Raw genomic sequence first — 24,770 nt, forward strand, 5'->3', positions numbered from 1 at the left:
TTAGATAATGGTCATGAGGCTTTGTTGGTCCTTCTGGATTTATCGGCTGCATTTGATACCGTTGACCATCAGATTCTATTACAAAGACTTCATGCGCGAATGGGAATATGTGATGGTGCTTTGTCTTGGTTTAGATCGTATCTACACGGGAGGAGTTATTCACTTTGTGTTAAATGAGAACTGTCTACAGTTGTATAGAAGGCATTATGTGGAGACAGCGCACTGAGCATGGAAACACGGATTCTGCGCTATACAAGCTCTTATTATTTGACAGTGCTGATTTAATCCCAACCCGGAAGTGTGACGTCATTCTGAGAACTCAGACAAAAACCACATGGTGTAGTGTATAGAAACGGGTGTTACTAACAGTGATTAAAATGCAAAATAGTGACTCAAATACATCTGATTCCAATCAAAAGTTTATGAAGCAGTTGTTATTAATTGACTGATTTGGACCTGACGCCTCAAAACGAAGAAATTTGGGACTATAGTGGAACCTCGTTCTAACGAACCCCTGCGGGAAAAATAATAAGATGGTAATATCGGATAGTTCGTTAGATCCGTTTCATATCATTTATGTATGAAAAGAGAACACCCCCTGGTGTGATGAAACACGAACCAACTGGACGTATCGGCCCCACTCCGCGCGGTGGCACCACCCTGCGGGATTTACGCGAAGCAGCAGAACACAAACACGGCCACTCTCTCAATTTTCAATGATAGAAATCGTGTCTGCGTTTCAATTATATCGGCTGTTAGGGTTTTAAGACACAATATAAGTTGATGATGTGATATGGCGATGTTGATTAATGATAATTCCGCAGTGAAGCTAGTCACGAACGGTGCCGATTGAGTGTACAGCTGCCAAAAACACTGAAATGTGCGTAGTTGCGTAACTATTTGCAGTGAATTGCAGACGAAACATGAAGCCTTAACGGCCGTTTGAAAAAAAAATTATACCAAATCGCAATTGTAAAATAAAAATGAGATAGAACCTAAGTTAAAATTCTGGCCATTTCTAAAATGTTATTAATTATTATTACTAATTTTTAGTCAGTGCGGAACGTTTAGTTTTCCAACAATAATGAGGGGTGGTAGGTAGTCATGCAATTCAAGTCATCATTTATTACACGTTACTTCCGTGTTGTTGAAAATCTCGCGAGTCCTGGACTAAACCCCAATGAACAATGTGATCTGTGTGCTGGCCACAAATGCACACAGATCACACTACACTACCCATTACACACTCCAGTACCCACAGCTTTCATATATCCATCCAAATATTTAGTGGCTTTCTTCCTGGATTGGAGTAGACCTACTATTAAAGTATAAATACTGACAGCTAATAAATCACTTATTGAGAACTGTAAACTATGAAATGAAATATAAATTTAAACCAAATTCAGAGATTCTCTCTGTTAACTTTGAGTGGCAAATACATGTATTGGACACATGAGTCCCTCCCAAAGGATGCAATGGAATGAGATCAAGGAAATGAATGTAACAATGCTATGCCAGTTAAAATGTCAGAACAATTTTAAAACTTCAGAGCGTTTAGTCCCTATTTCAGTTTCTCAGATGGATCGTGTTGCGTAGTACGTTTTCATTAAGCATGTGTGCAGATCACTGTTAACGGGCTGAAACAATGACCAACTACCATATTACAAATTGTAGCAGCCAGCAACACGTTAATCTGTATCACTAATCTCAGGTAAATAAAGCAACTCTGTCTCTCGGTTTGAAACTGACAATAAATAAACAAGTGTGATTGATCGTGGCTTAGCGATCATTAGAACCGATGAAAATATGTAATAGGACTCCAAAACTAAGGTCGTTATAACCGAAAGTTTGTTAGAAAAGGGGTTGTTTCCGATAAAATATAACTGTAAATGAGAAGGATTTGGCCGTAAACTTGTTCGTGTAGTATTCCAGCCAAGCCTGCGCCGACCCATGTAATTGGAATGTGCTGCATACATTCGTAGCCAGCCAGTATGTTGTATATACTACAGCTTAAGTGGGTCACCGGGGAAAGCCAGTACTATATGCGCAGTGAAAGCGCGTATCTCTTTTTTAGCCCACTTGGGACTTAAGTCCCAGCGGGCTATTGCGTTCAATTTTCGTCCGTCCATCCGTAGACGGAATCCAGTTATTTTGGGAAGTTTTGAAGACGCTTCAAGGTAATGTCTTGATATTTGGTTTATACATGTATCTACCCTGGACACATCTTCAGCCCAAAAACTGGTCCTGTCAGAATCAAGATGGCCGACTGGCAGCCATTGTTGTTCGCCAAAATCAACACTTTTTACACGTTTTTACAACTTTTTGAGGGAAATTTTGAAGACGCCTTGATCAATTACCTTGATCTTTCGTATATAGGGCCTATTTGAATCCCCCACGGCCCATCAGCATAACAAAAATTGGGTAGATCAGACTCAAGATGGTCATCCTAGGACCTTTTAAGTGCCCAAAAATATCAATTTTGGCCCGAATTCTGAGTCCTGTAGTTTCCTACTGGTTTGCCATTTCTCATTGGATTTGCTGATGGGTATTCTTTGGAAAGGGATGTTTTATACCTGAGACAGGTATTTTTGATCAGCCATTTATGACGCAATTGGCGGCCATCTTGGTGTCATTAATACTCATTCGTAGGTGGGAAAAAGTTTTTTAACATTATATTGATACCGAAGCATATTTTGTTACAACAATGAATTATACAGTTGTAGCTTATAGCGTGTTCTATGATTGTGGTGAGTTTCAAGTTCATTGGTTATTATATATGGCCACCAGGGGGCGTTGAATTATACAATATCGTAATATTTCTATATTATATTTGTACCAATACCTATTTTGTTACCACAATCAATTGCAAAGTTGTAGCTCATGACATTGTCTATGATTGTGGCGAGTTTTAAGGGAATAAGTTATTCTATATGGTCACCAGGGGGGATTGAAGAGTAGAATAACTTTGTAATATTTTAATATTTCCATATTAAATTGGTAACGAGGCATATTTTGTTATCACAATCAATTACAAAATCGTAGTTGCTGACATGTTTTATGATTGTGGTGAGTTTCAAGGTCATTGGTTTTTGTATATGGTCACCAGGGGGCGTTGAATATTGAAATTGTTAGATTGTTGAGCATTTGAAACCACTTCCCAAGTGGGCATGGTGTCCCTGGACCCCTAGTTTACTAAGTATTGAATTCGCGGGAGTAGCATCAGTTGGCAGAATGAAAGGCTCTCAGATAATGAAAACATAAGTTTTGTGTATCTGAGTTTATATCTGCCGTCATATTTGCGAGAATCCTTCTCTAAAGTGCGAAGCTAGTTTACACGTAGGCTGGATGTTTTTCCTTTTAGTCTTCTTACGGTCCATTATCTTAAGCACCGAAATCTGTGGTTTTGTCTCTGCTTTTGTGGGAAGAGTTCATAGCTACACACAGCCAAGTCATTTCAAAAATTGGCGCTATATTCGACAAAAATGAGCATTGTATTATAACGCTTCTGAGTGTGCTGCAGGCGATGTGTGCTCAGAATGACTTCATCAATATCACCGTGCAAACACGAGCAACCCGTTGCTAGGGCTTTTGCTACGGGCTTTTCTTGAGTTTGGATAATGTTTTTACTAAAAGATTAGATTTAAAGATTTTTTTCAAAACCTCTTCATGACCCCTTTTAGTCAATCACTCTTCCAATATGGTTTCCATGGCAGACATCCAGAGATAGGTTTTTTACTAGCAAATATTGGGAAACTGATGTTTGATTCTTATACAGTACTACAGTAGAACTCGCTTAATTTTTCCTTCAGACTTTTAAATGAATATTATGAAAACTGGACTCGAGAGAACAACACCTTAGGTCCTCTAGTTTGTTCTTGTCAAAAGAGGAGTTGAATATTAACAAACAGTAGGCCCTAATCCCATCGCTACAGCATAAGTATAAATAAGAGCAGTGTTGCCTCTGCCTCTGCCACTCTGCCTCTGCCGCTTCTCTGGGCAGCCACCTTTGAATGTAATATCGTCTTGATACTAGCTTGCACCAACTAATTACACTACTATCTATACTAAGATGTATGTTATCCACATCCATTGATGCTTATTGCTGTTTTATCTGGGATGTACTGTACTGTGTGCCTTTCACATGAATAAAACATTTAATTTTCAGGATTTGAAAATGGTGATATTTGGCTCAGCTAATCAAACATTTAATGATGAATGGCGATATCAAAGTTTAGTCTTCTTGGATTTACCACACCTCTCATATGGCATACTTCAGAAAAAGGTTAGTGCTATACATTTTCTAGTCCTTTCTGTAATCATATGGTATTTGATTTTGTGTGTACGTTCATTTATCAAAAATGGAAAGTACAAATAAGTCATCGGTTGTTGGCTGATATCTATGTAATGAATTTAATGATTATGAAGGTATGTTAAGAAAGAAGTGGTTTTTAATGGTCGAAGACCATAGGCACGGTCTCTAGTAAGATTCTGCCTTTCACCGAACAACACCTGTAGTATAGCTACTGCCATGGATATAGTCCCATAATGAATACAGAACTGATAATCCGACAAAAAATTGTCCCTAACGCGTCATTTGCCTTTATCCATGATCCTAGCTATGACTACCATAGCCTGTTGTACTTAGGTTCCCAAAATCGTAATGAATTATGGAAAGTTTTAAGTGGCATGAAGGGCCTACCTGTCAGTGAATTGTCTATATCGGTTTTACCCGGCAATGAAGTGTTATCCCCATCATTATCCTCACAGGTGCTCGCGCACAGATACATTTGTAAGTAGTTCATGGAAACTGCGCAGTTCATGGTTTACACTGACTGGGAGTGGATCGTTAGGGTTGTCTCTGCAGGGTTTGTCAGTGGCTAGCCCAGATTTTATGTAATCTTGAGAGCACTGCAAGTGAGGGATTTTTTACCTTGAGTGAGTAAGCACATGTAGTAGGCTAGAGACAGCAGTGCTGTGTACACACAGCCAGATAAGCGGCTGCATCTTGCCTTGTGTGAACACAGGCTGTCTCAGATTGACTGACGAAAAATAAGCTGTTTGGTGCGTGTAGTGGAAAAAAGATATAAATATAGCTGCATAGCAGCGATAACGGGTTTCTGCCTAAATGGTTCATATGTCGAACTGGGAAGCGTTTCATCGAAATAATTCTAGCCCAAAACATTTGACTATTGCCAAGAAACGCAACATGATGCAACATTATGCTGGATATGTGGATATCAGGAGTCCATTTGTCAAAGCATCGAAGTATAATACAGTTCAACTTGTTTATGTCTCAGATGGAGCGCGCGGGGCAGGGTTGTCATTGTATTGCTGACTTATCCAAATTACACTTACACAACGCAACGTTTTTCAGTGTGTAAACTCCGTCGTACTCTGCGTTACAGGACAGTGAGGAATTGTATTTTAGCCACCTGAGCCCTTGGCTTGATTCGAGCAAAAGATCTTAAATGACTTCACAGAATTTGATTATAATTCTAGAATTTTTGAAGAATGCTTTCTCTGGAATACGTACTCCTGAATACATTAGTAAAAAATTAGTCCGTCGTAGCGTTCGTCCGTCCGTAGACAAAATCCAGTTATTTTGGATTCTCAGATTCAAGTTGGCCAACTGGCAGCCATTGTTGTTCGCCAATATCAGCACTTTTTACACATTTTCGAAGTTTTCGAGGGAAATTTCGAAGACGCTTTGATCAATTACCTTGATCTTTCGTCTATATTTGAATCTACCAACGGCCCATCCGCATAAGAACAATTGGATCGATCTGACTCAAGATGGCCGTCCTACGACCTTTTTAGTGCCCAAACATGTCAATTTTGGCCAGAATTCTAGGTCCTGTAGCTTCCTACTGGTTTGCCATTTCTCATTGCAGTTTGTGATGGTTATTCTTTGTAAAGGGATGTTTTATACCTGAGACAGGTATTTTTGATCAGCCAATTATGACACAATTGGTGGCCATCTTGGTGTCATCAGTACTCATTCGTAGGTGGGAAAAAGTTTTTCCACATTAAATTGATACCTAAGCATATTGTGTTACTATATTCAATTGGAAAGTTGTAGCCCATAACGTGTTCTACAGAGATGCTAGTTTTCCGGAAATATCCGGAATTCCGGAAATTTAGGATCGCCGATGTCAATTCCGGAAATTGGGTGAGAATTCTTGCGGCGACCAGTAATGGCACGGACTGTAAAAGCGTTCGTTTGCTTGTACTCGTCATCGCTTCTGTGTTATTTTATCTTGGTCTCTGTTTCCGAGGACGTTCTGCTACAATGTATATACGTGTGCTTGTTGTGGTATCTGTGCGTGCATAGGCGGAGTGCCACTGTTGTGACTCCATTTCCAATTAATAGTCAAATCTTTACGCGCCGTTGTACATCGTCCCACTGACGGCCAACAATGTGAAGATGCACGTGGTAATAATTAAGATTATATTTAATAAATATCATCTCAATTATTAGCACGTGCGTGCTATGTCCTGAGGCACGCAGCTTTGTAACTTTCTTTTTACCTGCAGCTGTCAAGCGGGACGGTCTGCAAAATGAGCACGCACGGAAAGATTGTCAGTCGGGAGTCGGCCGATATAAAGGCAATTGACAGCGGTATAAAAAATAAATTTAACTGGCACTGGCTAGAGTATAAGGACAGTAACGGGGACTACTTATCAAACTACATTCGTAAGTTAGACTTAGCTGGCGTGGCGTACTGCATCGTTTGTAAAGACCAGGTCAAATACGGTAGTGGCGAGAAAAAAGATATTCTTCGTCACCCGGATAGCGCGCGGCATAAGAAGGCAGCGAGGGGTGTGAAGCACAACGAATGCCTTCCGTCGTATTTTGAGATGGAAGATGCCGATCGTGATACTGCCGCTAGTACATCGACACAAGGAAAAGTATCTGTCCCGTATGGTGCTGCTCCGCATATTGAAAATGTAGTAACAGTTACCGAGACCACCCAGATCGCTCTAGAACGCATCTCCGGCGGTGCAAAAACGCAAAATTTTTTCTGGGGGAGGGCCTCCAGACCCCCTTTCTAAATTCCGGAATTTTGGTACTTTGGCCCTAGCATCTCTGGTTCTATGATTTTGAAGAGTGTCAAGGTCATTGGTTTTTGTATGTGGCCACCAGGGGGTGTTGAATAATACAATAAATTAGTATTTCTATATTATGTTTGTACCTATGCATATTTTGTTACCACAATCGATTGCAAAGTTGTAGCTCATGACATCTTCCATGATTTTGGTGAGTTTTAAGGACATTAGTTATTCTATATGGTCACCAGGGGGCGTTGAATAGTAGAATAAGTTAGTATTTCCTTATTAGATTGGTACCTAGGCATATTTTGTTACCATGAACAATTGCAAAGTTGTAGTTCATGACATCGTCTATGATTGTGGTGAGTTTTTAAGGACATAAATTATTCCATGTAGTCACCAGGGGGCGTTGAATAGTAGAATAGCTTAGTATTTCCTTATTAGATTGGTACCTAGACATATTTTGTTACCATGATCAATTGCAAAGTTGTAGATCATGACATCGTCTATGATTGTGGTGAGTTTTTAAGGACATTAGTTATTCCATATAGTCACCAGGGGGCCTTGAATAGTAGAATAGCTTAGTCCTTATTAGATTGGTACCTAGGCATATTTTGTTACTATGATCAATTGCAAAGTTGTATTTCATGACATGTACTACGATTGTGGTGAGTTTGAAGGTCATTGGGTTTTGCATATGGTCAACAGGGGGCATTGAATAGTAGAATAACTTAGTATTTCCATATTAAATTGGTAACGAGGCAAATTTTGTTATCACAATCAATTACAAAATCATAGCTGCTGACATGTTCTATGATTGTGGTGGGTTTCAAGGTGATTGGTTTTTGTATATGGTCACTAGGGGCGTTATGTATTGAAATTCTAAGATTGTTGAGCATTTGAAACCACTTCCCAAGTGGGCATGGTGTCCCTGGAACCCTAGTTTCCCTTGATGCTGTTGACTTCTTCGTAGCCGTCGTTTGGCATCAGTTTCTTCATTTGTTCGGTTGTCGCCTTATGTGTTCTTGCGATGTCCAGGGCATCGTCAATCGTCAGATTCTCTCTCCCGATAAGCTTTTTCTGTACCAGCGGATGCGCTGTCTCTATTATTAACTGTTCAATCAACCTCTCGTCGGTTTTGGCTTGATCACAGAACTTGCATTTCGCGGCAACAGTTCGGCATTTCGTGATGAACGCATCTACAGTCTGCACATCACTTTGTCGCAGGCGCTGCAGCTCAAACCCTGACAGCCGATGGTTTGTTTTAGGCTCAAGATGGGTCTTGAATTTGTCAAAAATCGTTTCCGGATTTACTGAGTCTTCTGTGGATAGATTCCATGTGTTGTACACTCTTCGGCCTTCATGGCATACCCACATTAGCAGATATGTAGCGTGACATTTAGCTGCCTTTTCACTCAACGGGCCTTTAAAAATCAACTCACAGTAATGTCGAAACTCACTAAAAGCTGTTGAACCCCAGTCCATCACTGGCGGCGTAACTCCACTCAATTCACCCATTCTGTCCCGTTATAGCAGTCGCTTAGTCACTGTCGCAAGATTCTTCACCCTACTACCTTCGGCCTTAGCCCAAAATTTCACCACACAGGACACCCCCAGTAAAATGTTAAAAATCACACTTACGCCTTAACATCCGAAAGTCTTCTGATGTGGCATGGCATATCGTTCTTCAACTTCTGACACCAGCGATTTCATGCCCAGCAATCGACAATTGGACGATTATCATGGATTATATCAGAGCTTTTTATTCAACATGACTGTACACAATGGCTGCAGTACCGGAAGAGGCTGCAGAACTAGAGAACATGTATCAGGCTACAATAGCCATGAGATAACGGGGTACGTATCCTAATACATAATACATAATAGTACATGTTTACTCATAATATTACAACATGGTTTCCAGAGTAAAGGCTCTTTGACTGTGCTACTGAGCATATATTCATACAAATCATTCATTAGAGCATTATCCATTCCCCTAACCCTATGAAGCTGAATTTTGAAAATGGGCCTTATTAAAATTTATTTGAGCTTTTTCGCGAATATCTGATCGCAAAAATATCTGTTTTAAAATGCCAATCAGAGAGCAAAGACTCTGTGATTAGCCGCAAAGACCAGCAGGTGTTCACGTGAACCCATGCTATCGTCTACCGTTTTACATCCATGTTTTATTTTAAGATCTAAAATTGTATTTCATTATCGATTTCTGTGAAATCTTTAGTTGATTTGGTTTTTGGGAGGAATATTTTTATTTGCACTACAGAAAATATCATTGGCAATTGTGCATAGTCCGGGAAAAATAGCTTTTTCTCAAATTGGATGGATGACCTTGATATGCTAATAAGCCATGTGCTCAAACTGCAAATTCAATTAAACTTTATTCTGCAAAACATATCAAATCCAATTCAATTTTACTTTATTGAACACAGTAAATCAGCAAATCTAATTCAATTGTGTTTTATGGAGCAAATTTCCCTAATCAAAATAAAGTGCACTTTAAGTGCACGTTAGAAGTGCACTGAATTGAAACAAAGTGCACTTTCCCCTAAAGTGCACTTTAAAAGTTCTATTCTTAAGTGCACTCAAAAAGTACACTCATACTGAACTGAATTGGAACAAAGTGCACTTCTTTTAAAGCACACTTTAAGTTCACTTTTAGTGTAATGAACTCAATAAGTGTACTTTCTGAGTGCACTTCTCTGCACGGAAAAAATCCTGAAAACCTTAAAAAAAACTTGAATGCCCAGTTTCATTTATGTTGTCTCCATTATTATTCAGCCATATTTACAATTTTAATAGTAATACGACTTTTCACATTGTTAGGCTTCTTCCGCCGTGAATGATGCTCTTTAAGCATTTTGGAATTGCGCTTTCACATAACCTGAAATAATAAAAGTGACAATGGATATAAGTTATGGTATGAAATGCTGTCTTAGTCAGTTAATTATTGGGTCTTGAATTTTAATTAAGTCTTGAGAGTGTGTATCAGAGAGCTCCAAACCTTTTATGGGCACAATTTTAAAAGGTATGTAACTTAAACCTTTTAAACCTTAAGCCTGGCGCACACGAGGCAATTTTCAGTCGCCGGTTGCTGCAACCAATTTTTGAGCAACCGTTGAGCAATCGATCGCTAGGTGTCGCCCGTATGCGACCACTGGCGACGGAGAGGCGATTATCTTTCGCCCCAACCATTTTTATCATGTGACTTGTCAAGATGGCCACGCTACTAACCTGGGTGATGCCGTATTTGGAAGTATCACATGATAATTATTCGTTTAGTCATTGGCTAGGTTGATGAGGTGCTCGTTGCTTTGCGTCTCCAGCTACCGCACATGGGCAACTCCCGAGCGACAAGCAATTTTCCGTCGCCCAATATCAAACATGTTTGATATTGGGCAACACGGAGCAATTCCTTTCGACAACGAGCAATCGCTGTCGCCCCTTGCCACAGACGAGCGATTTTTTCGTTCGACGCCGAGCAATTCGGGTGGTTGCTCGAGAATTGCTCGAAACTGTCGCCTGTGTGCGCCAGGCTTTAGCCACCTGTATATTCTTGCAATAACTTTGACTTACTGTCTTGACCTTCAGCAGCAAGTTATTATCTAATGCTGTAATATACAGAGTATGTGAATAAAGCTCAGTTTAAAAAAGGATCAGGGCCTCTTAACTTAAAGTTTGATTATTTGCAGATCCGCTAATATAATGATTCCCAATCATGGATATCAATCTGTTTGATTCAGGTTGTCAATGAAAATAAGGCACCTGTAAAACTCAAATAGTATACTCCAAACTACTCACTTCTAATTACTTGCACTTGGTTTGACGAAAGAGAAGCCTTTATTGAATGTCCAATCCCTTTGAGCACATGGCTTCTTAAATATTCGACACAATATCACAAGTCATCTGTCAATACATCAGTCATCTGGAGGAAAAAGGTACAATCTAATCAGTAAAACAGACAAAATTAAATGGGGATTTTGTAACAAGTTGCTGGACAACGGTTTTCAATTAACACTTACCATAACACGACACAAAACCTCTTTTTCAGTAATTTTTTCTTGCTGAAAGTACATATACTTGTTTCATTTTTCAGGTATATGTAAACATAATTTACTACTTGAGGAAATATATATATGTGATATATGTGAGGACATATGACTTTTATTTACTCACTGTCTAAATCAATGGAAATTAATGGAAAACTTCATTCTATAAGTTATAATATAAATGTAGAAATAATTGGCATATACTGTGCAATACCTAATCGTTCAGTATACCATAATTATCAGAATCGTGGTGACTACGGTTAGTCTTCTTTCGCTACTAGACACCAATGACAACGACGGGCAGCCAGACCGTACTAGCGCAAGTGCGCCGCCACCTTCGACCGATGACTTGGTCGTTTTTTACTACTGGAATCAACGACGACCGTTGCCAGCCTCCAAGTATCCTTGTGGTGGTAGTTCCATCTGTAGAATTTCAAATGTAAGAAATCATCAGTAATAGAATACAAACCAGCCTCTTTCAGTAATGGACAGATTGTGATTAAAAACGCTCATGGTGTAATCTAGGCCTACTTGTTACTTACATTTAACATTACATCCCATTCATCATGAATGAAATTAAAATAAAGTTTTGCATTTGATTTAACCCTTTAACCGGCAAGTATTTTTCGGTCTATGAGAGATTTTGGACCTTGCAAGGGGAAAACTTAATAACTCAGTAGATATGAGTGATAACCCCATACTGTATGTTTTCTATGAAAGCTCTTTTCACAAGCTTTCAAATGATACGATCTTTGCGAACTTTGGGGGTTACCTTCAGGGTCTGATCCCAAGGTCACAGATCCCAAGGTCATCCAGATTTTTGGGCCACCCATAATAAAAAACTGTCATGAGATTCATCCCAATATGAATTATCATCAGAATCTTTCATTACTATGTCCAAAATATCAGCCAAACTCACTAGAGAACGTCTTTAGTGCATTGGCCATTACTACTAACGATATTCTCAATTTTGGAAATCTGACCCACGTGACACGTGGTTTCCATACCCCCTTCTACATGCCAAATGTATGATATATCACTTTCCAACCTTGTTAGGCATTGTAGGCCGTCTGGTGTCGCCATCTGCTGATAGGAAAATTAGTTAGAATGCTTCACTGAAATTAATACTTGACTATTCTATTCACTATAGCTGGTCTATTCAAATTGGTCGCTAGCGACCGATTGCCAGTTAAAGGGTTAATTGATTAGATTAACAGATTGTACCAATTACAGTTCACTCAATTAACATAACGCCGACAATAAGTCAAATATTTTATACAACACAATTAATCATACTTGCCTTGGATCTTGAATTTAAACACCAGACTGTCCCAACTAGGAAATTAACCACAAAAATTGATTAAAGACAGCAATGAATTTGCTCAAAATAATTGCAAATGGCGCCGTGCTGACTGCATGCTCAATCCCAGTCCTTCGCTAGCTGTCGTGAATGGGTTCGAATCCGGTAAAAACCTGATATTTTTTCAAAGTCGTTTTTGAACATTTGAATTTTTGTAAGTAAAGCACGGGATGAACGCTAATTCGTAAAATAACTTTTATCTCATTGATTTAGCCGAATGAAAATAATATATTTTGCCTTTCCCTATGAAAAAGTGCACTCATTTCACAAAAGTACACTCAATACTTTGTAGGTACTTTACTCATGGAAGTGCACTTAAAGTGCACTTTATTTTCATAAGGGTTTACAAAATTTAATTCTATTCCACATTCAAATCAATAAAACCAAGGGAAAAGATTTTTATCTGAGGTATTTGTTCCTGCCAGCTCCAGTCGCTGATGTGCTGAAAACACAATATAAGCCTGGGATTGACTAAGTCTATGAGCTGGGAGTGTATTTGGACAAATTTAACCCACATCATTTGCCATATTGTGAAAAGCTGACAGGCTGGCCAAAGTTCCCCTTGGGGCTCTTGTTCTTTTTAATCAGCGGCATCATTTCGTTCTGAGCATCATGAATTAGAGTCTTTTCCGCACATATAATTTCTTCTGGGGTGAGGGGGCCAGTTCGAAACAAATCATCATTTTTCGTTCCAAGGTTATTGATATACCGATCGCGAAAATGAAAATGACTAACTGTGGTCGACCCACTGCATTTTCTGGCATTAAACAGTGATCAAATTTTACTTCAGACAATTGGGATAATTCGAACAAAAACCCATACCAGTATGTTTGCATTTCCTGATGTAATTCTTCGTCCCAACTAATTTTAGGTCTCCAAATATTTTGCAGTTGTACTTCAGCTTTCGCCATCTTTCCATGGACCAACGAATCCAGTGACATCGTAAATCTCTGCAACGAAACTTAGTATTATGCGTTTAGTTAAGATTGCTTGAACGGTCCAGTCTTTCAACGATTTCAGAATTTTCGGTACTTTCAAAAACAATCTGCAAACAGTCTGGATCCCAAACCAGTCCAAGCATTTTCTCTGCTTCGGTAATTGGTTTTATTCTCGCTTCATTTACAATTTTAACTGAGAGATCTGCATTCGACATCCATTGCTTAATCTCAAAGTGATAGCCTGCGTTGATAGTCGTATCGACGGCCGTAGGGAATTCTTTGCTAAATTCCTCGGTGTTTAAATTCATAGCGATATTCACTAGTGCTGGCCAGCAGTTATCACCGAAACTTATTACGATTAATTTATTAATCATCTGGTCCGCGATCCATTTCAAAATTTCTCCAAGAGGTATCCGTCGTAGATTTTTGCATACGTTGGACGTGTACGCACTTGATGATACATTTTCCTTACATCTCCGATAACTACGCAGTTTTCTCGAAATCTAAGAATGACTGTCGATTGATCATTCAACAAATCTGGTCCTTTCATCTGAAAGTCATTCAACGAATGTTCCTTGAACTGTTTCTTCGAATTGAAAACTGGACAAATCGGCATACTTTCACTATCTCAATATATTGGATGATGATTTAAATACCAGATGGGACCATCGTAATTTCTAACTCGTAGTCTGATACTTTTCCAACTTGCTTCTGACACAAGGGTTGTCTGACCAGTTGCGACTCTGGGTCTCATAAAATCGGCACCATGAAGAAACGGATGGTGGAAATATTCGCAATGTTCATGAATACACCTTTTCTTTTGACGACACGGTTGGCCAAATTTATGATGATAGGGACAATAGTCAGCCAGCCAACAAAACCAACAACATCTCTTCTCCCGAACAGCGGCTAACCTTTGATCTGGCGTCATAGCTAAAAATCAAGGGCACTCGATTACCACGTGCGAATCTTCAGCCGAACAAATGCAAAATCTTATCATCGGCTTTGGTGCATCGGATCGCAGATGTGAGGTTACACTTGCTACAGATGGTGATTGAACAATATTTGTTTTCCCGGACTTATTGGATTTCGATTTAGAACACCGGGCGCTACTTGATCTACGCTTCACTTCAATTTCTTTACGCATCCACTTGAGCAAATTTTCAATGTTGTTCTCCAAATCGTTATCTACTTGATATATCGCCCAACATTCGATATCATTGGAATTCAATTTACTTTCTAACACGGCGATCGTGGTACTATTGTCCAAATCAGAGGAACACTTCAATTTTTGCAAAAATGGTTCTTGCTCGGTGCATTAAATGGTTATGTTCTTCAAACTGCTGAGCAGTGGTGACGTTTGGTGCTTTATTGAATTCAGAAAAAAAATCGTCGCTTACTTTTCGCGCGTTTCCATAGACAGCATTCAAAAGATCCAAGGCTTCTTCAATATCGCGCACTCGTCAATCCATTTTTTTTTGCTGAATTCGGTAAACGTAGTCTTATACAATAGAGTTTCTCTTGGTCGGAGTATTCGTCGTAAATGAAATTAAAAATCCTTTCGGAACTGGAAATAATCGATCGTTTTTCGGCTTTCAGAGAACTGGTTTTTATTTTGCGTTGATCTGGATGGTCTGAATATTGAATTATTAGAGAATCTCAGAACTTGCTGGCCGTGTCATCATATCATTCTTGCATTTTATCCATCCATTTTTCCTCAGTTTCGAGCTCATCTTCGTGCACTAGTTTTATAAACGATTCATGTGTGAGTTCTACTTTATCCCTTGCCTCGGAAAAGTCATTTACTTTTTGCTTGACATCACTAAGCGGCGATTTTTCGGGGGCTTGCATGCTTGCAAGTCCATATTGCTATCACACGGGTTGATAACTTGCTTGGGGAGTCGATAACTGTCGTTAGAAACTTTCTTGGGCTCTGATATTTACACACATTTAATGCAGTGATAAAATCTAGGTTCCTTTCATATATTGGCTATATCGGTTGTCATTTTCATTATTTTATGATTTTGTTTAATCGTTTTTGTTATTTCAGCAACGCATACCAACCTTGGTTGAGCGTGCGTGATCAGTGTTGAAATTGGTATTCATGCGCGGCATAGTGCTGCCGACAATTGAATTCATTCTTTATTGACAATTAACATTTCACAATAAAACATTTACTTTCACGTTTTCATGGGCTTGCATGCTTGCAAGCCCATATTGCTATCACACGCATTGATAACTTGCTTGGGGAGTCGATAACTTTCGTTAGAAACTTTCTTGGGCTCTGATATTTACACACATTTAATGCAGTAATAAAATCTAGGTTCCTTTATTGGCTATATCGGTTGTCGTTTTTATTGTTTTATGATTTTGTTTAATCGTTTTTGTTATTTCAGCAGCGCATACCAACCTTGGTTTAGCGTGCATGATCAGTCTTGAAATTGGTATTCATGCGTGGCATAGTGCTGCCGGCAATTCAATTCATTCTTTATTGACGCAATTAAAATTTCACAATAAAACATTTACTTTCATGTTTAAAAAAAATTCTTTTAATTTTCTTTTACTTGGGTGCTTGCTTTAGCGGCCATTTGAAAAATCTCTGTATGAACATGTTTATTTTTCAGTTTAAATATCTAAAACATCAAAACCGCTTTTCTGTAAAATAAATTCTGAATTGAATCGAAGACTGGTTCCCTGTCTCCAAAGAGCCAGGGGGCAGTAGTCTATGGTGGCAATAAACTTTATTGGATGATCGTAGTGGATTGTCATTTGAGGGAAATGCAACTAATTCTTGCTCAATGTCTTCATTATTTTAAAAAGAAAAATCGTGGCTCCTATCTATTTTCGTGTTCGCTTCTCTCCATCTGAAGTCACTCGAGTTAGTCACGTTTTTTCTTTCAGTTGTAAATGTATCTATGCAAAATCATTTCCACACAATCCGATAAGTAATCTAGCAATTATCAACATGATGATAGATTCCGTTAAGACACTACAATATTCAAATAACAACTATCCAAAAGCTTGCACTAACTTGGTCCACGGCTACAATAAAACCATTCCGATTCCCAGTCCCCGTGTGTTTTTCATGAAGTGATGTAAGACAACACCGATCTCTTAGCTCTTTAAAAAGTAATCAGTTCAAAGTTTGATTAATTCTGCTACAGAAAAACAAAACCACCAAGCCAGCTATTTCTTTCTTGTTAGAAAATTCTTTTAATTTTCTTATACTTTCATTGGGTGCTTGCAATTTTTAACTGATTCTATAAACCCCTTGGTGGCTTCGTACCTTCGGTGCTCGCCTCGCCGTGGTAATACAAATCCGGACAGGTGCCCTCTTGAATGAGTGCTACCCCTTGAATTTGGGCCTAGATGGTCTATGGTGGCAATAAACTATCGGATGATCGTAATGGATTGTCATTTGAAGGAAATGCAAAAAGAAAAATCATGGCTCCTATCTATTTTCGTATTCGCTTCTCTTCACCTGAAGTCACTCGAGTTAGTCAAGTTTTTTCTTTCAGTTGTAAATGTTTCTATGCAAAATCATTTCAACACAATCCGATAAGTAATCTAGCAATTATCAACATGATGATAGATTCCGACACAAGACACCACAATATTCAAATACGTGTTACAAAGTTTTCATTTTTAGGCCAGCAATTGATTATTTGGCTATTACCGGAACTAAATTGGTACTCTTAAAAAGCTGATTTTTCTAGTGTATATAAAGTTGTATGATACTTAACATATGTCAGATAATGTCAGAGTTCACAGTAAACAAAAGTAATTAATTAACACTGACTCGTCCACATTCTCTTATTTTAAATTCATTGTTTTAGAAACTATATTTGACCGGCGCGGTCTAGTGGAAAAACTGGATGTTGACTGCAACCTTTAGCCTGCAGTTCTGCATAAATTGAAAACAGACTGGGAAGGTTCAAAATCCAATAAATTTATCAGTTTCTACCGAATCGAAGCCGGTAAGCTTCGATGAGATGATGCAATATTTTCTGAGAAAAAACCTAAAAACTTTCTGTTACTTGCGTTGACCTGTCTTTTTGTTTCCGACGTTAAAACGGGAGATTCTCAGCATTTCCGGGAATTTCGGCGCTTCTGACATAATTGTGGGAAAGCCACAAAATGGCGGGCATTTCATTCGATATTTGTACCATTCTTAGTTCGCTGATAGTTTGTTCGTTGTGATGAATTTAATTGAGTTGGCTATCTTACTTAGTACCCTTAGATTTGTCTTGTCAGTGTTTTCGGCCAAAGAAACCTTTGTTTACCGGTAGGGTTGTCAAAAAGGTGCCAAGCAAAAATATTTTATTGACTAACTGGAAGATAAAATAATGAATTCCGACCATCTTAGCTTGTGAGAATATGATAAATATATTTCACATATATATCCACCATCAGTATTGTTTCATTTTATGCTCATAATGGGTATTTAATGAAACTAATCAATAGATGGTTACACGCATGCACACACATACACACACACACAGGTGCACTATCATATAGTGATACTGTAGTTGGGGTGTAATACACACTATTAACCCTTTAACCAGGAAGTGTTTTTCGGCTTGTGAGTGTTTTGGGCCATGAAAGAGGAAATCTTAATTACTCAGTAGATATGAGGGATAACCTCATAAAAGTGTGTATTTTATGAACGCTCTTTTCACAAGCTTTCGAATGATATTTAGTTAGCGAATTTTGGGGGTTACCTTCAGTAGATACAATCAAATACCGCCTAGTCGATACAATCAATACGGAACTTTCGAAACTTGTTATTTGGTTTTGCGCTAACAAGTTATCAATTAAAATTAGTAAAACTTTTGTCATATTTATTAAAACTTTTATTAGTAATACTAAGATTTATATGGGTAATCCAGAAATCAAACGTGTCCGTACTACTAACTTTTGCGGGGTTTTGATAGATGTAAAATTTTCATGGGATGATCACATTAATTCTATATGTAAAAAAGTGTTACATTGTAAACTGCATCCATTAGTAATCCTACAAAAATGGTCAGTAAATCCCATTATTTAGAACACATTGATCCTATCCCACGACGAATTATCATCAGAATCTTTCATTACTATGTCCAAGATATCAGCCACACCCACTAGAGAACGTCTTTAGTGCATTGGCCATTACTACTGATGATCTTCTCAACTTAAGAAATCTAACCTACGTGACGCGTGGTTTCTATACCCCCTACCCCCTACTACATGCCAAATGTGTAATACATCACTTTCCTGCTTTGTTAGACATTGTGGCTGTTTGGAATCGGCATCGGTTCAGGGGAGTTAGAATGCTCACGGGAGTCAAATGAGTTAGAATGCTACACTGAAATCAATACTTGACTATTCTATTCATTATAGCTGGTCTATTCAAATCGGTCACTACAGACCGATTGCCAGTTAAAGGGTTAATGCTGCTCTCTTGCACTTGTATAAATGCATTGTCACAAGTGACGTTCAAATGAGAGTTCTTTCAATAAAGTCATTGAAATAAAACATCGTTGATTAACATTTTGTGTAACCTGAAAATACTAAGCAGCTGACTATTTTTGCTCAGTTTATAATTAAGGTCAATATTTTAGTGGTAAAATCGGGGTTAAAAACTATGTATGTATGTATGTATGTACGTACGTACGTACGTATGTACGTATTTTATGCTGCATACATACATATATATATATATATATCCATATATACTCCGGTTTCTTATGGTACTTGTAATTTAGCTTCCACGTTCCTACATTGGAAGAGTTTGCCAAGACTTTAAATGTTCAGTCACCTTCTGGTTGGTAATATCAAAAACACGATGAGTGCCCTTACTGACTGAGCTGGCTATATCATAGGAAGAAAAGCTACCCTAATGGATATGTATATCGTGCTATACTTGGGGTTTTTAACATATAAGGGACCTGATTACAAATTGTAACTGATATGTAATGAATAAGCAACCTGAATGTTAGGAATAAACCTAATTTTTTGTGGGTTGCCTCTATCTAAACTTAAAGGTTAGATTCATTCTTTTTTTAGGGAGGTCCATGTGGTGTACTTGCTGCAGTCCAGGCATGCTTCTTACAGCAGCTTCTTTTTCAAAATCCTGAAATTGCAACTCATAAAAGGTAGGCTTCGAACATTTTAATGGTAATGACTCATTTCACATTCTGTGTCTCAAAGCTTTTCTCTGTTGAATGTATTACATTTGATATCATTGCTGTGTAAAGTAAAATATGGCAAATTACTAAGCCAAAGTTGTTCACTAATTGACTAGCCCCTTCAGACATTGTGATGAAAAGTATTTAGACATCAAGTACATACATGAATCCGAAATGTCAAATTATTCTTGGGAAGGAAAACAAGTCAATTTAGAAACCATGGTTTGAATACTGATTTGAATTGGTCAAGTATAGTGAATAGAATAGTGAAGCATTGTTTTCAGTGAAGCATTTCATTTTTCTGTGGCAGATGGCGACACCAGACAGCCTTTGATATCTAGCTAAGATGAAAGTGATTCCTCATACATATGACATGTATAAAACCACGTTTCGTGGGAGCCAGATTTCTGAAGTAGAGAGAAGATTGTCATTATTAATGGTGCAATAAACTAGATAATAGGCTGATGTTTAGGACATAGTGATGAAGAATTCTGATGATATTATCTCTTGAGAGGAATGAAGACAATTATGCCTTGATAGTGATGATGATTGCTGGCCAAACATTATAGACGACCAAGCGGATCTCTAACTAGGGGGTCAGAATTTGAAGGTGACCTCCATCTTCAATTATGTCACGCCAGTAGGTCCATGTTTTAGACCTTCCCTGATTACTCTAAGATTCTTATTCTTTCAAAATTGCCACAATCCTGTAAATCTTAACTTTTTACATATGTAGGTTAGCGTAAATTTCTAATTGCATGAGTGCTATCCTGTTGTATTTTCATAGCGGTCAGAATTTACTTCAGCAACTCATAGAAGATATTGAACCAAATTTTGAAATACTTAAATGCTGAAAGAAGAGAAAAAAGCATGTATTGTAATATTACAGTGCCCTCATTTAATTCATTCATTCGCACAACTAATACATGTACATTGGAACCTTGTTAATACAAGATGACATTACCAAACTTGCAGTATAATGATGATTTTAGTATGTCCCAGCCAAATGTAGGACAAATTACGCCCTTGATACGGTAGGGAGTGAAGGAACAAGTTTCAAACTACAACAGTACTTCGTACCATATAGCAGTAGCGCCGGCTCCAGCAAAATCAATGATGCCGGTATACTAGGCTATATTGCAATTTACATGGATTTTCGGAATTTTCACACTTTTGACAATCAGTATTGAATGAAGACCGGTAGGCGTTCTGCTTTGCTTAAGCCGAAGTCTACTAAATTGTCAAAATCAACCGAACATATTAGGCTATCAATAACCACCTGATGCTTTTTGTCATTTCAAAATTGTCTGTACATGTATGACCATGTCCCAGTGATCTTGATTTACAAATTTGACCAATTCAATGGTTACCGATTGACACTGGAAAATCAAGGGACTAATAATCAGCAGAATAACAAGAGGGTTTTCTGCAACTAGGCAGAAAACCCCAAAAATTCAAATTCTACTTCAGAGCGTAGTAATACAAGATAAACTCAATAGACATAGCCCCTAACAATTCCTCTATTTTTGAAAATCATTTATACAATATGATTAATATCAGTCAATTTAACAAACTTTAGTCCTTAGATTGTTGGTTTCCACGGACAAGTGACTGTCTGATAGTAATGAAGCAAAAATGATAACATAATGAAAAATTAGATGGAAATTTGATGTTTTGGCCTAACGATTTTCCAGGAAAAGCCCTTTGACTGTGCAACTGAGCAACTCATGCAAATCATGCAGCATTACCCGTACTCCAATTCCTAGGAAGCCAAATTTATGAAAAGGGGCCTTGTTGGATTTAAAGGTTTTTCGGAAAATCTGAACACAAAGATATCAGATTTAAAAAGCCAATCAGAAACCAAGTCTCTTTTATGATTGTTTATCTGCAAAAATCAGCAATTGTGCAAGGTTCAGGAAAAATGGCTCTTTCTCAAATCGGATGGATGACCTTGATATGCAAGTTAGCCATGTGCTGGAATTGCAAACTAAATCAAATTTTATTCTGCAAAAAATATAAAATCCAAGTCAATTTTACCTCATTGAACAAAATTGAATCAAATCCAATATCATTCTGCATTCAAATTTATAAGACAAATGGAAAAGATATTAATTCCTGCCATCTCTCTGTCTTTGTTAGTACAGTTACATATAAAACACATTTGTACTGTTTAGATCATATTGAGAGGGGACAGTTCTTTGACAAATATAACCCATATAGGCCCTTACTGATAACATCATTTATGAAAAGCAAATTTGACAGGCTGGCTATAGTGCCTCTTGGAGCTCTTGTTATAAATCAATGCAATCAATGTAATAAAAAGGATTCTCAGCACAACTAGGATCTATAATGGCAGTCTAATTTTGTCATTAGTCTTAACTGGAAAATAGGCCTCGGATGCACCAAAAATGCATTGAAATTTCAAAATTATCTTCCAAACTCTCACCAGGTGCTGGCAACCGATGAAAAACCTCATAACCACGTAGCCATTTTTGACAAAAAGTGCTTCCTCTTCATCATGGGCTTGCAGGCTTTCAAGCCCATATTGCTATCACACGGATTGATAACTTGTTTGGGGAGTCGATAACTTTAGTTAGAAACTTTCATGGGCTCTGATATTTACACACATTTCATGCAGTAATAAAATCTAGGTTCCTTTCGTATATTTGCTCAATCAGTTGTCGTTTTCTTTGTTTCGTGGCTCTAATCTATTTTTCGTGTTCGCATCTCTTCACCTGAAGACATGAAGTCACTCGAGTTAGTCACACTTTTTCTCTCAGCAGTAAATTTTTTTTTTTCTATACAGCAAAATTATTTTAACACAATCCGAGTAATAAGTAATTTAGCAATTATCAACATATGATAGATTCTGTTAAGACATCACAGTATGCAAATAACAACCATCCAAAAGCTTGTCTTAAATTTATTTCTTTGTAGATTGTCTCCAAAAAGACAGCAAAAAAGTGAAACATTAGCCACTACATTGTCATCCATATTTTGGCGAGCAGGAAATGGACGACAAGCAATAGTTTCTCTGTAGGTAGTAATAATTTTGTCAACATTGAGGTTAGGAGAACTGCATCTATCAAACACAGCACAGTAAAATCAATGTTTCTTTTTTCTCTAGGTCATCAGGTAGCTCCCACTTCTCTGGTGGTGGAAAATATAAGGCTGACAATTTCACTGAAACGGTCAGTTACACTAATATCAGTAGATAGTTTAACCCGTACAGTACGGGCATATATGTGTCAGATGCAGGGAAAGGGTTTAAAAAAATTGCTTCCAAAAGATGCAACCCTATTTCATGTAGGGAGTATGTATAATTTTTATCAAGCAGAATTATTTTACTATAAAAAGTTAGGTATTTGTATAGCACTACCTATAGTTTGAGGGAGTCAAAGGTCAAACTTTTGACCATTGAGTGACCAAATCTATACAGCAATAGAAAGCCTGTATAATTATCTTCAAAATAACCAATAATTGTAGTGCATCATTTTCAGTAGTTTTCACACTGCATCTCTACTAATCTTCATATGCAAATTCAATTGGCTAATTAAGCGTTTGTTATTCTGGAACATATATATGAAGTCGCGGCGTCTAATGGGTTAATGGAGAACACATAGGCTATGATAGCATTTAATTGCATATGGTGCAAAATGTGCCACAATATGCATTTTGCAAATCATTATTGGGTAGGCCTAGAGCATCAAACATTCACCTACAAAGGAATTACTTGCAAAATCTTCTAGCTTGTGGCGATCTTGAAGAAATTAAGCCCATTAAACTTGAAATTTACGATAATCACAAGTAGGGGCATCACTTGGAGAAGAACTCTGTGTAACCCATTAGCACTCAGGAATTCACTATGTAGTGTTAATTACTCCTCAGAAAATTCAAGGCAAAATCCAAGTTTGATAGAAAAATAAAATCTTTATGAAAACTTATAATTTAATTTTCCATGCCATTCATATTTCAGTTAGTGCTCTATTATTTCGACTCGTATGATGGACTCATTGATTTCATGAAGAGAAATATTTACCATTTTGAAACTGATGGAAGTGGTGGTGTTATAATGGTTTTGTTCTCATCCATTCTCAGCTCCACAGTTGAAATGTAAGTCTAATTAACTACAGTAGACTCTGCTCGTCTTGGATTATCCATTTTCCCCAAGAGCATATTTGAAAATTTCAAATATTTGATGTTATAATGAAGATGTGTTGCAGATATATAGTTGGTGGAATGATAAGCCCCTGCACAAAATTACCACGTTACGTTATATCCCATGCACCAACCAGGGGGAGTTGAATACTTGAAAAAGTGATGATTTCAGATCACCTTGTTAATGAAACATACTTCATTATGTCTCTCTGAGGGGATTGGGCTGGTGTGATGTCCACCCCTATCGGAAATTGAGGTCATTGGCCATCAAATATGGCCACTAGGGCAGCCATCTTGAATTTCCAGTAAGCGCGATACAGCCTGTAATTCTTGATGGATTTTCATAAGATTTATTGAGTGAGTTTTGGCAGGTGAAATTTGTCCTTATCATAGATGAAGGTCATCGGTCATCAAATATGGCCACCAGGGCAGCCATCTTGAATTTCCAGTTAGCGCGATACAGCCTGAAATTCTTGATGGATTTTCATAAGATTTATTGAAAGAGTTTTTGGCAGGTGAAATGTGTCCATATCCCAGATAAAGGTCATAGGTCATCAAATATGGCCACTGGGGCAGCCATCTTGAATTTCTTGTTCGCATGATATGACTCAATTCTTAAAAGATTTTCATGAAACTCAATTTGAGGATTGGGCAGGTGAGATGCCCACTCCTATTGAAGAATAGAGGGCGTTAGCCTACAAATATGGGCAGGGCAGCAGACTTGAATTTTCTAGTTTGCGTGATACAGCCTACAATTCTTGATGGATTTCATGATACTCAGCGCGAGGATTGGGGCAGGTGAGCTGTCCACCACTTTAGAAAATCGAGGTTATTGGCCATGAAATATGTGTGCTAGAGCAGCCATTTTTGTAAGTGCGATACAGCCTACAATTCTTAAAGGATTTTCATAAAACTTAGTGTGAGGATTGCAAGCCTGTAAATGATTTTTTTGCCAGTGCCTGCCACATGTCCGGCACCAACTATAATGCTGCCTGACATTAATGAGTTGGTGCCTGCCATTTACATGGCA

At 38.0% G+C, this 24,770-nt stretch overlaps 1 protein-coding gene across 3 annotated transcripts in view; it reads left to right on the forward strand.

The window, feature by feature from the left end:
• LOC141911871 (putative ubiquitin carboxyl-terminal hydrolase MINDY-4) overlaps positions 1 to 24,770 on the forward strand; it is a 58,759-nt gene that overhangs the window by 19,124 nt on the left and 14,865 nt on the right. For all 3 annotated transcript variants that reach the window (XM_074802950.1, XM_074802949.1, XM_074802951.1), the window contains exons 6-10: positions 4,166 to 4,282; positions 19,461 to 19,549; positions 22,520 to 22,618; positions 22,710 to 22,773; positions 23,559 to 23,695. In XM_074802950.1, coding sequence (XP_074659051.1) covers positions 4,166 to 4,282; positions 19,461 to 19,549; positions 22,520 to 22,618; positions 22,710 to 22,773; positions 23,559 to 23,695 — 506 coding nt within the window. The remainder of the gene's footprint in view (positions 1 to 4,165; positions 4,283 to 19,460; positions 19,550 to 22,519; positions 22,619 to 22,709; positions 22,774 to 23,558; positions 23,696 to 24,770) is intronic.

Source organism: Tubulanus polymorphus, chromosome 10 (assembly GCF_964204645.1).
Source record: "Tubulanus polymorphus chromosome 10, tnTubPoly1.2, whole genome shotgun sequence".
Lineage (NCBI taxonomy): Eukaryota > Metazoa > Nemertea > Palaeonemertea > Tubulaniformes > Tubulanidae > Tubulanus > Tubulanus polymorphus.